At 38.2% G+C, this 14,004-nt stretch overlaps 1 protein-coding gene across 1 annotated transcript in view; it reads right to left on the reverse strand.

Annotated features, from left to right (window-relative positions):
* Rims1 (regulating synaptic membrane exocytosis 1) overlaps positions 1-14,004 on the reverse strand; it is a 496,751-nt gene that overhangs the window by 146,167 nt on the left and 336,580 nt on the right. The window contains exons 10-16 of the mRNA XM_023718668.1: positions 12,654-12,777; positions 9,332-9,378; positions 7,099-7,211; positions 4,691-4,821; positions 3,941-4,112; positions 3,664-3,817; positions 2,518-2,589 (exon numbers count right to left, since the gene is read on the reverse strand). Coding sequence (XP_023574436.1) covers positions 2,518-2,589; positions 3,664-3,817; positions 3,941-4,112; positions 4,691-4,821; positions 7,099-7,211; positions 9,332-9,378; positions 12,654-12,777 — 813 coding nt within the window. The remainder of the gene's footprint in view (positions 1-2,517; positions 2,590-3,663; positions 3,818-3,940; positions 4,113-4,690; positions 4,822-7,098; positions 7,212-9,331; positions 9,379-12,653; positions 12,778-14,004) is intronic.

Here is a 14,004-nt window from a genome sequence, read left to right on the forward strand (position 1 = left end):
CAGTCTCATTCACTGTCTCAGTGAGCCCTGGGGGCGGGCCTGGAACGGGACTCGGGGATCGAACCCAGGCAACTGCATCTGGTTAAGTAGGCACTTTAATACACTGAGCTATTTGGCTAGCCCAGGAACTTATTTATGAATGTCACTTATTTGCTATAATTTTCAAATATTTAACACCTGATTCTATATTGAATGATTAATTTGCTTTCTCATTATGTCAGACATATTATACCTTCAGAGTACTGAGTGGGAGGGAAAGGCTATGCAATGTTTACCTTAATGTTTTAGTCAGGCTAGAATTAGAAACTGGACTTTCTTTTCCGTTTTGTGAATTTGTAGCAATGCCTCAAAATACAGAGGCTGTCAGACGCCTTATTTCAAAAGGCGAGCATTTTGTGTGTGGCTTTCATTATTATTATTATTATTTTTCTTTTCTTTTCTTTTTTCTTTTTCTGCAGAACCGGGGATTGAACTCAGGACCCTGCACTTGCCAGAGAAGCACTTATTCCACTAAGCCATCTCCCTGGCCCACTGCTTTTATTATTTTTAAGCAGCTGAAATTATTTGTTTTGAATAACAACAAGGCCATAGCTATAAAAAATAACAAAGTGTCTGTGCGGAGGTTGCAGCCGGGGCCAAGACGTGCCCTGCTCCCCTGTGCAGTAGAGGCGAGAGGACAGGCAGAGCAGGTGCTAGAAAGTCTGAGCTGCTGCAAAGCTCCAGGTCTGGCTGGGGCAGGAAATTGGGGGCTGCGCCTTAGAGCTTCTGAGTCAGGCACACAGGGAATCAGCCTTCCTGTCTACATCAGGATGTTCTGTGCCCTGCATGCCAGCACACAGGTGGCAAATCTGTAGTCAGTCCCCGAAAGGACAGGCGGATGCACTGCGCTTACGAACCGCCTTCATTTCCCTCCTCCTCTTTTACCAATACCTCGTCTTTCCTCTTTATTTAAAATGTATTATGGCCAGGGACATGGCTCAGTGGCGTAAGTGCCTGCCTGGCAAGCTCAAGGTCCTGAGTTTGATCCCTGGTACCATAAAATGTGTTATATACTAACTGCTGTGCAACTTACAGTGTTAGGTTTGCCCCCTATATCTTTAGAAGCTACCATATAGCCAAGTGGATTAAGGAAGAGTGTCTGAAGATACAAATTAAATGCATAATCACCCCTAATAATTTATAACAAGATACCTGATCAACTACTGCCAAGAATTTTGCTGTTGATGACTTTCCTTCCAGAAATAATCTGATTCCTATTTGACTATGGCAAAAGATTTTTTTTTTTTTTTGTATTTTTAGGGAAGGGTCTACAGGGTGTTCAGGGTCTCACTACTAGATCAGCATGCCCGGGGACGGGGCCAGCAGGGCAGGCCTGGGGATCGAACTCCTGGCTCCTGCATCTGCCTAAGAGGCACTTTAATCTGCGGAGCTATTTGGCCCACCCTGAAATTCATCTTTTCAAATATGCTCAGAGCACTGAGAAATAAAAGACTTGTTCTACCTAATCAGTCATGCTTCTAAGGGGGAACCTGAATTAAATAGAGATGCTAATTAATAGATAGGACTTTGCTTTAAAGTTCCTAAACAAGCTAGGATTGCAGGCTCCATCCACACCAGTTATTCCCCTCCTAGGTACTTTTCCAAAAGAACCGAAATCACCATACCACAGCGGTACATGTGCACCCATGTTTACAGCAGCACAATTGGTCAGAGCTAAATCTTGGAAACAACCCGAGTGCCCCTCAACTGAGGAACAGATAAAAAAGATATGCTATTTTTACACCACGGTGTATTCAGCTATAAAAAAAGCATAAATTTGAGATTTTTGTAGATAAATGGATGTAGCTAGAGACTATTTTGGTGAGATAAATCAGGTCCACATGTGCAAACATCGTACTATCGCGCTAGCATGAGAACATGAACGAGTAATGAAAATCTCAGAAGAACAATAGATATTGTGAAAGGGGAATAATTCCATGGGAAGGAAGAACTGGGATGAGCAGAAGGACAAACGAAGCAAGGGAACAAGACATATGAGGTATACGTTGAGAGGAGTTTGGATAATAGCATTGTTAATTTTTGCAGGTCTTTTGAAAGGAGCAGTCAATGCTTAAATTTCTTTCCATTCTTATTTTTTCTTCTTTTGCATTTTTTACAACTTGTTTGTTATTGTTTTGTTCTGTTCTTTCTCTAAACCAGTCTTCCACATTTATCTCTGGCAGCCTGAGCAACTAATTTGAAGATAAGATTATGCAATACAGCACCCAGGGTTGAATTCCTATTACTTTGTTTAGTGAAATGTTGCGTCGTTTCTAATGCTGTTTTTTTCTATCACTATTTTGCATTCTTTAAAAAATAAATAAATAAAAAGTTCCTTAACAATCTGAAGTACAAGTCACCACGAGATCACCGAGTACTGGTTTTTCCATACTACAGATCTCTGGCTCAGCCTGGGTGGAGAAGCAGCCCCAAGGCTGGCGGCAGACACAGCAGCAGCCTCGCCCGACACCCACACACCTGGGGGGACCACTCCAATGCCATCATCGACCTCGTAATCAGAGATGTCACTGTCACTGATCCGCTGAGACCCTGCAGGGATAAAGCAAACACATACCTTTGGTCTGGTTGGTTCATGATACGTAAAATACAGGGTCAACTTGTCTTCTACAAAAAGAAGGTAATCCTATTACTGCTTTTGAATAAGAATAGTGACTCTTAAGCCGATATTTTTGAAGAAGGAAATGCTTCTAGTCTAGGGGGTTAGTATTTTCTCCTAAGTTCCTCCTTACACCTTTACACCGAGGATGTAGAAGAACTGAAAGCCTTTTAAGAATAAGATTTTGACTTTCATGATTACTCTTGAAAGAAAATTCTGCGCTAAAAGTTGACAGCAAAGTGGATGACCCCCACCTTGCGCTCACCCAGGCATGCATCTCTGCACCTCAACAGGGTATGGGCGAAGGCTCCTTGCGGCTGGAGCTCTCTCAAGCTCCAGCTATTGAGAGGGCAATAGGGCCCTTTAAAAATATTTATGGTGACTTCCAGCATGAGCTCTTATATGGCATTAAACATTAATCACGAGGCAATGGCTAACCAGGGAGACACTATCATGAAATATTCAACTATATGGGAAGATCTGCATCCAGATTACCAAAATTAGGTTTTTCAATTTCAGCGGTTCATTAAGGTCTACCCATAACTCACAAATCAATGAGCATCTGCAAAAAAAAAAAAAAATTTTCCTGATCATCAGGTGAATAACAAGAAGCTTATTTTCCTTTGTTTTCAAAAAAATATTTCTTACAAATAATGACATAAAAATAACCATGAACTGCAAAATCATTTAGATTTCACAAGTAACAACCCAGCAGCAATGACGGAAATAACCACAATGGTCAACTAATCAACAGCTCACTCTGTCTTAGGCAGGAATTGTAATTCAGAACTTTGTAGTTTTCAACTCTGACATGACTCTATTATGGTGCATATATTATTCTACTGTGAAAACCTAGAAAATAGTTTTGTTGCATTTACTTATATAAACGTTTTCTTATAGTTTTTTTTTTCTCTAATAAAACACCTGAAAACATATTTTGGATGTTCATGCCTTAGGAGGTCATTACAACATCATTGCTTCTGGGAACTGGAAAGACTTCAACCTACTCTGCAGCTTCTTGCTGGAGCTGTCGCCGTGCATGTGCCGCCGGGGCATGAAAGGAGACGGATGAGGCAGAGGTAGTGAGGACTCATCATGGGTCTGCAGCTTGTACCAGTGTGGCTCGTCATCTAGGAGAGCTGTCTCCAGCTCTATAAGGATCTGGAAGAGTAGGGCTCTCATCAAATCAAGCGCCTTTACCAAAACATAGTGCCAAACTAAACTCTATTAACATGCATCTCAAAAACAAATGTGGTTTCCTTGAATCGATACGATATACATCACCTCTCCAAGAAATTCACTTTCTTCTTCTTGTACTCTTGGCTGATCCCATACAGTTATTTCTAACATTCGTTCTCTAAAATCTCTACGATGTACATGGGAGTAGACAAAGGTTTGATTCCATTTGGGTTCTAGAACTTTCTTGACTGTCTTGGTTCTCCTTTTACTCTTATCACTGAAAAATAAGGTTGATTTGTAAATTCATAAGCAAACACAAGAATGTACTGCCACTGGCTGTAGTCACATGTAATACTGCCCCTGGTATTTCTACTATTTTTAATTGATAACTTAAAAATTTGAAGAGATGAAAGAATTTAACCCTCCAATCTCCAACAGCACAGAAAGCGATTATTATCTATGAAATCCTGACGTATTATAATCATCACATAAAACAGTATGAGAAAGCAAGCAGTGATTATGGTAGCCACAAGCAGACAAAGTCACATTCTAAATGAAGTTGTGTCACCAAGAATTAATGTATGCGTAAAAATGTAATGAAGCTGGGGCTGTAGCTCAGTGGCACAGTGTCTGCCTGGTGAGCATGAGGTTATGAGTTCAATTCCCAGTAGCCAAAAATAAATAAATAAATAAAGTAATGGAAATCAAATACAAAAGATTATTTTGAAATATAACAATGACTTGAGAGATTTTTTTTCCTTCAGAGAATTATTATATTTTAAAAGCATTCATCAAAGGGAATACCTCATCCATTAGTAAAAATTTGAGCAAATTTATTTTTAAAAAATTGACTACCTTCTGTCTGGGAGAAAATACATTTTTACATAGGGATTCCTGGGACGCCCATCCACTCTAGAGGGTAGATCTGTTGCTTGGAGAACATTTACAATCAGCTGGTGACCCACTTTATCATACCAGAGCTTTACCTGAGAACAACGCAGAAAGGAATCATTATATATAAAATCCTGAGGTACTAAAATCATCACATGAAATAACATGAAAATAATATTTCGAATTACATTATAATGGAGTTGCAGATATGACTTCAGAAAAGAATGCAAACTTGAAAGAATAACCACTTAGAATTAACTTTATTCTTCAACCATTTCAAACGTGAGTTCAACAACTGGCAGGCCTTATGCTACAAACCCAAAACTAATGAAACGCACTCAGGCAAGAAGGGAATATTGAAATCATCATCTTTTTTAAATGGCAAACACGATGCCGGGTGTAGTGGTGCACACCTGTAATGCCAGCACTCAGGAGGCGGAGGCAGGAGGATCATTGCAGTTCGAGACCAGCCTGAGCTACAAAGTGAGCTCAAAGCTAACCTGAACTGCATGGTAAGACCCTGTCTTGCAGAGAAAAAAAATAAACAAAATAAAAATATATAGTGAACACAAAATTTGGTGATTCTAAATGTCTTGATTACAGGGTGGCAAACAGTGACCCAAGTAACTGAAGTAAGCTTCTATCATAAGATAGAATCTGTGGGGTGAGATCAGGAAGCATACTGACTATGGGTCTACAGTATACCTGGCCCCAGTAAGTGCCTGACATTTTTCTCATTTAAGTTTTCCAATTAATCTACTATAAGCTAATTTTCTAAGAGAATAAACACAGGAGGGCACAATACAGTGATACTGTCAGACTGCATGAAGGCCGAACACAACTTCCACCAGCAAAGGTCTCATGATAGAGTAAAGAAAACCTGAGAAATGTCACAGTGACAAACTAGTGTCATGGTCCTCAGAGTCACATACTAGCAGGCAGTACAACATTTATGCCCATTAAATGAACACCACCACCTTAGTGATGTTAATTTGAATTTTTTTCTCTTGTAACCTAGAACTTACCTTTGATTTTATGTATGAAGAAGAAATGTAAGTATACACAGCGGGTGGGCATAAATGTTAGGACCTTATGTGTCATCAATACAAATTAAACAATTTTACTAGAAGAGGTTTTTACAGCAAGGGGTAAAGTTCTCCTTAGCTCCCGTGATAGGTTTTTCATAAAACAAAAATGGGTATCCAGCTTCTTTAAAATATAGGGGAAGAACAGGAGAGAAGGACAGTGACCAAAGAGAAGGTGGTGTAGACAGCACCAGGAGCTCTGCTGACACGGGGCTCTAACTACAGGCCTAAGGACACTTTGGGAGAGAAGAGCGAGCTTATATTTCTCTCCTTTCCCTCATCAGATCCAAGAGCAAAGCAGTGAGGATCAACTAAAGACTCACACAGTAACCAAAACACAGAACAGAAACTGCCATCGGTTGTAGATTCATTTACAGCAAGGCTGTGTTTGGGCCAGGAATACCGACGATCTGCTTTCTGCCTTCGTCTTCCCAGATGCAAGGTTTCCTAAGAGTGAACCGGATTCTTCACCGCCCCCAACCCCCTTCCTCGAACCATACACTAAAGACAATCAGGAAGGAAGCAGTCACTTCTGCGAGTACGATCAATTCACACTATCATTTCACAAAGTGTCTTAGGAAGCTAAAAAGATTACTTTAAGTACCTCAGGCTCATAAGGTAGTTAAATACATTGAATGCGGGTAGGGCTGGACTTGGATTTGTTTTGTTTCGTTTGAGACAGGGTCTTACTATGCAGTTCAGGCTGTCCTTGAGCTCACTTAGTAGCCCAGGCTGATCTCAAACTCTTAATAATCCTGTTGCCTCAGTTTTCCAAGTGCTGGGATTACAGGCACGCATCCCCACACATGGTGCTGAATATGTTTTTTCTTTCTTTTTTTTTTTTTTTTAATGTGTTTAGGACAGGGTCTACAGGATCTACAGTGTCTTACTATGTAGATTGGACTCATAGTGATCCTCCTGTTCTCAGCCACCCAAGCGCTGGAATTACAGGTATTCACCACAATGCCCACTCTTAATCACCATCTCAGTGTACCTTGGGGGGCAGGGCCGGCACAGCACACTGGGGATCCAACCCAGGCCGCTGTGCTCTGCCTAAGCAGGCACTTTCGTTAGTTGAGCTATCTGACCAACCCTGAATATGGGTTTTTAAGCAATTATGTGTAAACAGTCATATGCCTTAGAAAGATCTCTGCAGAATAACAAAAAATAACAGATATCATACTTGTGTTACCGTGTATCAATTAATGTTAAGGTATCTGGCAAACTGTGGGCATTCAGTAAATACTTTCAGAGCAAAATGATCAGCATGTACAAAGAACTACGTACAGAAAGTTGCCCTGGCAAGACTTGTGGGGCATCTTTCAGAGCTCCAGGGCTTGTTGGAGAAATAACAGAAATGGAAGGCCTTTCCATCTTCTGAGATTCAAAGGAACTTGAACCTAAAGAGAGAGAAGACGAGAAAAAAACTTTAATAATATTTGTATGAGGAATGTATCTTTTCATAAAATTTAAATGCATCGGATATTTGTAGAACACCACAGTTAATCTCTCTGATAACAGAACTCATTTTAAATGGAAGAGCTATAGGAAGTCCGTGTGTCTTCTGTGGTTAATTCAGTGTTTTGAATGATGTAACAAGGTCTCTCATCTATTTGCTTGAAGCCAGAAGCATCGGTCTGTCTCAGGGAGTGGGCTACCTCCTGCACAGGCCCTTGCACACCCTAACCTACAGGCAAAGCCTTCATGCCTTCGAGATAAAGCACAGAGAGCCTGACAGGTTAACTGTTGTGGCAAGTGGTTCACTTATTATCTATTCTGAGATACTGAAATGAATGCATACGAAATATATGAGCTACATCAAACTTTTGATTTCATGATTTTAAAGTAGATTTATCATCTCTTACTTTTTAACTTTAAACAATTCTTCTAAATCCTCTGCAAGTGTTTCTTTACTTCACTCTGAGCAACTTGCTTCGCCTTCCCACGAAACGAGCTGTCTTCTCCCGTTAGCCACTTAGGCTCTCCACTGTTGCAAGCCCAACACACAGAACTCTCCAGAATGTGACACCCCTCACCCCACCCCACCCCCCAAGATCTAACCTTGAACACACAAACACCACAGACCGCACCAGCATTCACCGAGAAACAGTATTCATAAACACTGCCTGGAGGTGTACCACCCACATGTCTTTCCCCATCCTGACAAAGCGAGTCACGTGGCATCGTTTTGTGCCCTCCGAAGGAGACTCCCAACTCCAAGGAACAGTCCTCTGAAATTCCTCGTTATGGTGTCTCTTTCTGTCACATAAGTTGATCATACCTCTTGATGCCTCTCAGATCTCAAAATAGGAATGGGTTGCTCCCGATTGTTCATTTCTAATAGTCTACTAATCAGTTGATTTTTTTAACAGCTTAGCAATACTGTACACTACGCAGCTGGCCTCTCTGTGTTGTTCACCAAAAAGTTCAAAGTCCAATGTAAGCAAACGCTAGCCCATGTACAAACATGACAGTATATGTGCCCTTCACGTGGTAACTCAGCCTCTGGCTCCTTAATTTATCAAATCATGAGTCACCTTCCTTGCTAAAATTTTCACTTACTTTCTCATAGATCATATCATATTTTACAACAGTAAAAGGAGGATTCTGTAATAAGACTGAAAACCAATCCCAATTATTGATAATAATCCATTGCAAAGTAAATGTTTTGGCTCCTGCCTACCTTATCAATATATATTTCATGGTGTGTCTAGATTGTGTTGCACACGAAATCGGCTTATCTCATCCTGAGTGGCTTAGTTCCCATGTAGTCAATTCTTTGAAGCCTCCAGTGTCCCTGTCTCTTGCCCTTACGTTTGGCGAACTTTTTCTCTACTCTACCCCGGCCCCTATTATCACACCCAACACTGTGAGGGCCTGGCTTTAAATTATTCATGAAAGCATTTATTGGCTGCATAGCTCATAAGACTGAGGTGATCGCAAACCCAACTGAAAAAAAAAAACAAAACCTGTTCCATCACTTTTTTTTTTTTTTTTGGTTCAGGGTCTTACTATGCAGCTCAGACTCACAGTGATCCTCCTGATTTCTGCCTCCCTAGTGCTGGATCACAGGCATGCGCCTCCTCTCCCAGACTCCAGCTCAGTGTGCCCAGGGGCAGAGCCGGGATCAAATCCTGGCCCCTGCACTTACCTAAGTGAGCGCTTAGTCCGCTGAGCTATACCAGCAGCCCTACGAGGTTTCTAGACATGTAATGCAGGTGTAATCATCAAGCTCGGGATGGGTCCTGGGTCGCATGCAGACTGCGAGTGCAGCAACGACTTTCGTATTAAAAAAAATATATATATTTTGCTACAGCCACGAATAAGTAAATAGCAAACAGGAGACAATCTCAGAGTGGAGTAGAACTCCTCTGGGTGTCCAGTTGTCATCTCTGGGTGAGTGAGTACTGCTACAGCAGTGCATGTCAGCACAGCAAGGCAATTTATTTACATCAAGTAAGTCATTACGCTTCAACTTGGTCCAATGTATTTTGTAACAATAGAGAAATCTGATACTCACTAGACTCCAGAGGAGGATGCGAACTCTCAGGAATCCGGGGAATGTCACTAAAAGAAACAGGGTAAGGTGAAAATCCCATTAGGGTAAACTACCCCACCTGCAGCAATCCCAGCTCATTCTATTTCAGTGATGTAAAAGATCCTTTTGGGTCTTTATAGATGTAGAAATGGAGCAGAGTTGCTATTTAGGTAACTACTAATGTGCATGAATGTCAAACACCACACAAGAAAATAAGTCTTTATATATTTAAGAGCAAAAACACTTCAACATGACAACAATCAGACTAATATTGTGGCTAAAATTCACCACAATATTTCTACTACCAAAACAGCACGTTTTGGAAATTAAAAAAAAAAATGTTAAAGGTAGTATTTTACTTCAATTTTAGAAAATCAAAATGACACAAATTTTACAAATCAGTAATATGTTTTACAAACACATCTGAAAGAGTTTACTGGATTAAAGGAAGGAAAACAACTCGGTAATTAAATGGCACCATGGGCAAAATTAATAAAATGAAAAGGATGAATTGCTTCAGAAATTAAACATGGTTCAAGCTTGCAACAAAAAAGCAAAGAAATTTATATATGTGGATATAGAATACATATGCACATATATACCCTTTATAGAGATTCAAATCTCTATACTGAAGTTAGCTAAATATATGGCTATTTAGTATATGGTCAGAAAGTGACTCTGGAAATACCCATTCCTGCCAAACTCACAAATTACATCAAAGGAATGTTTAAGATCATCTTAGCTTAACTCGTTTCTCTTGTGATCTTAAGAAACCTGGATCACCTCTCTTTGGGTACTATGCCTTAGAAAAACTACCTTAACTTGCCTTTTTAAGGATTAACATGACACATTAAAGCAGACTGGATTTACCTAGGACTTCTGGAACTGTCAGCACTATGTAGGAATGTCTGACCACTTACCTTGTGACCTAACTTCAATTTGCTTTTCTTACATTTTTGGGAAAATTAAAAGAAAGTGCTCTCTGTCTCTTCTCCTGAGGCCTCAATCGCACTTTTTCATGTGAGCTAATTTTCATGACAATTTACAATTCAGTTTTTTTCCAGTAGGCAATAATACTGTTGCCTGTTTTCTAAAATATATTTTATTGTATATTTTCATATAACAAAGCTGTGAGCTAAGAGACTAATTTCTAAAGCCTAAGGCACAAGAAACCACTTATTTACCCCATGCTGTTGCTTAGAAATTCACCTAAGTGCATAACAGTAAATTGGAAGAAATTTATTTGTGAACATCACTTTTTTAAATTTTAAGATACATGAGTTCTTTGAAAATCAGCCTCACAATTAGGAAACTCAAACTCTACAGCAAGACATGGTAGAGGCTGTGTATTTTTTGCATCCTTAAAGATGCATGTTGAGTTGTTAAAATTTTTTTCAATGATTTTGAACTAAAACTTATGGCATGTTAATTTTTTCAGTAATACTTTCATCATAAATTTTCCTTTGATGCTTAAACAACTCACAGTTATAAAGTAATATTAAAAATTGTAAACATAAAGCCCAAGGATATGGTATTTGCTGAGTTCACAAAAATGATCAAAACCTCAAGGTACAAGATGTCTTACAGACTGTAATGTCTCATAGACAGTGTGCACATAAATTATCTTAGGACTGAGTCTTGAGACGGTTAGGCTAGTATATTATAAAGAAATATTTTCTCTCTTCTTTATATTAATTATACTTAGTGAACAAAAACTAAGTATTTTAAAAATCATTGCAATTAATCTAGTAAAACTGGGCATGGTGGTGGGCACCTGTAATCCCAGAACTTGGTAGACTGAAAACAGGAGGATCACTACGAGTCCGATTTGTGTAGGGAGACCCTATAGACCCTGTACTAAATACATTTTAAAAAATTAAACTAGTAATATATTAACTAGTAATTTAATGCCAGACTTGACTTTTATTCAGGATATAACCTTTGCATTTCATACTCCTGAAATTACATAAGCCCATGAGCATCTGGGGTGTGGCTGTGCTGGGGATTATTTTTAAAGTAATTTTCATACAAAATTAAAATAATGTCATTCCAGTCTCCTTTAATTGTCTGTTGATTTCCTACATCAACATAAATTAAGTCAATGAAATATTAGCTGATTACTTTGAAACCCCTCTATATCTGGAAATATTTGGCAATGAGCACATTACTTGATTTTAAATTTTACTTTTTATACTTTTGATTCATTTTCCAATTTACTTACCTCTTCTTCAGCCTCATATGTACCTCAGCACTAGAACATATGTATGTAAAGCTAGCATAAATTATAGTGCTATTTTTAAAATCTACAGAGAAATGGACAGTATTTTGCAAATGTCCTCAATGTTTACTCTTAGAAGTCAGCGATTAAGAATGTTTATAATTTTGCCTTTATTTTTATAGTTTTATATATTAATATTATTCTTTACAATGGTTACACATTGTCATTCTTTTCAAAGAGGGATAACTATTTCCTTGTAGGTTTTTCTTTGACACATATTCACTTGGACAACCAAAAAATTAAGGTTAATAGTTTGGGGACATAAAAAACCCTAAGTAATGGCTCTATAATATCTTGGAGAATAGAAAAAAGAAGAGTTATATCCAAGAATACATTCAAACATCAAGCCAACTATGAAACGCTTCTATATAAAATGCCTTGTAAGGTGGCAAAGTGAATAACAGATTCTGGAATTTGTGGGTTTGCTAGAAAAACCTAAATATATGGAAAATTCTACACACATACAGACAATATTCCATTGGCTCTAGATAAAACATGCCAAAAATCAAGATATTAAAAATGTATCACTTCTTATGACCAATTCAAATGTCAAAATAGTTACTATTTTATTTGATTTTAAATAAAATTTGGAACTAGTCATTAAGTTAGGAAAAAATTATCCTTTGTAGAATTAAAAGTCTATGAAGACACATGTAATCATTAATATTTTAAATAATGTAAGATGACAAGTTCTCTAGAGACTCCCTTAAAAGAAATACTAGATGAAAAGTAAGTTTTTCTGGCACTAAGAGAAATGTTTATACTTCACTTGTCAAAAATAGATATACTTTTTGATATTACCAATGTCAAATTCTGGAGCTTCTGAATTATAGTGCCCAAAATTCAGTATTCAAATTTTAAGAAAAAAATACGAAATTTTAAAATTTTAAAATGTATGCCCAGCATTGAATTAAAAAAAATACTATCCATGTTAACATGTATTATATGACTGTATAAACTTCTTTTTAAAACTCTGCTAATACATGTAATTTACTAAACTTAAGAAGTAAGTTTTTTTAGCCTTACCCAATAGGCCTCGAAACAATAATTTCAACTTGAGGTTCTGATTTTGATTCTAAAATAATGTTGTAAACTTCTTCATTTGTAGCTCCCGGCAGGGGTTTACCATTCCATTCTAGAACTTCATCCCCTTGAATTTAAAAAAAAGGGTATTTTTTTACCTTAAATAATCTGTTTATTTTTCTTATCTTTTCTCTCTTTTTTTTTTTAAACAAAGAAATGCGAAACATATACAAATAGTCTAATGGTCTAGGCTCTGCACTCGAAGGTTTGGCAGTCACAGAATGTCAGCTAAATGGTTTCTCTACACATTTTTTATTCTTTTGGTATTTTCTCTCAAAAAAGAATATTACTGGTCATTGGAAATAGCACAACGCAGAACTGACTTTGTCCTTTGCGATATACCAGAAAAAAGATAAAAAATAATTTCATGCCATGGAATGGAATTAGCACAGCCTAGCTGGAAACATCAAAAAAGTAATAAACAGCAGCATGCCCTCCACTGTCGTCACTGTATGCAAAAGATTCTCACTGAACTGTGCGAAACTCCTGCTTTATCTTTGGTATCTTTAGTAGAATCAGCGATCCATGTTTGCTAGCGTGAACTTTTCAATTACAAATCATGCTTCGCTGGCTTCGCCGGAGGCGCAACAGAATAAAAATGCATGAACAGATTTGAACTCACACCCAGAGGGCGACAGAGGTAGCTATGGCAAAGTTACAAAGCAAGCAGATGTGAAACTGTTGCATGACAGTCAACTCATTTCCAGATGTTCAAAACACAGTCTACACAGCGTATTTCGGGAGCGTTAAAAATGTCAGCGGAAAATACGGAAGATAATGAAAACCACACAGCACTGATCACTTTGTTAAGCAGTCTGAGATTGATCTAGAACAGTCGTATGATGCTGCGTTGAAAAACATAGGCTCACCAGCAGTAGTTATTTTAATTCGAATTTTCACCAGAGATCATTTGGGAAGTATATTTAGAGCACTTTCAGGTCCCAAGCGACTGTCTCCCTAGAACCTGTCAATGACGGGTTCAGCTGAAATGCTCAAGGCTTATTACACACGGAGGAGTCTTGACTTTTGATGCTTGTGGGGTTTTTTCTTGTTCTTAGTATCTAAAATGTAACTGGAGCTAAGCAAACACATACTGAAATAAAGATGTAATCTTATAGACTTCAAAGTTAGCGTTTTAACATAAAAGCACAAAGCTAAGCCTTTCAGACATGATCATGTAGTCTTGTTGAAGTCATCTTTTCTGAAATATAAAAATGCTGTCCTAGAACTACTTTAATTGGCATTTTTGCCTAAGTGGGTCTTTCCTCAAAAGTAAAAAATAAGTATCATAAAG

Source organism: Octodon degus, unplaced genomic scaffold, assembly GCF_000260255.1.
Source record: "Octodon degus isolate 3935 unplaced genomic scaffold, OctDeg1.0 scaffold00061, whole genome shotgun sequence".
Classification (NCBI taxonomy): domain Eukaryota; kingdom Metazoa; phylum Chordata; class Mammalia; order Rodentia; family Octodontidae; genus Octodon; species Octodon degus.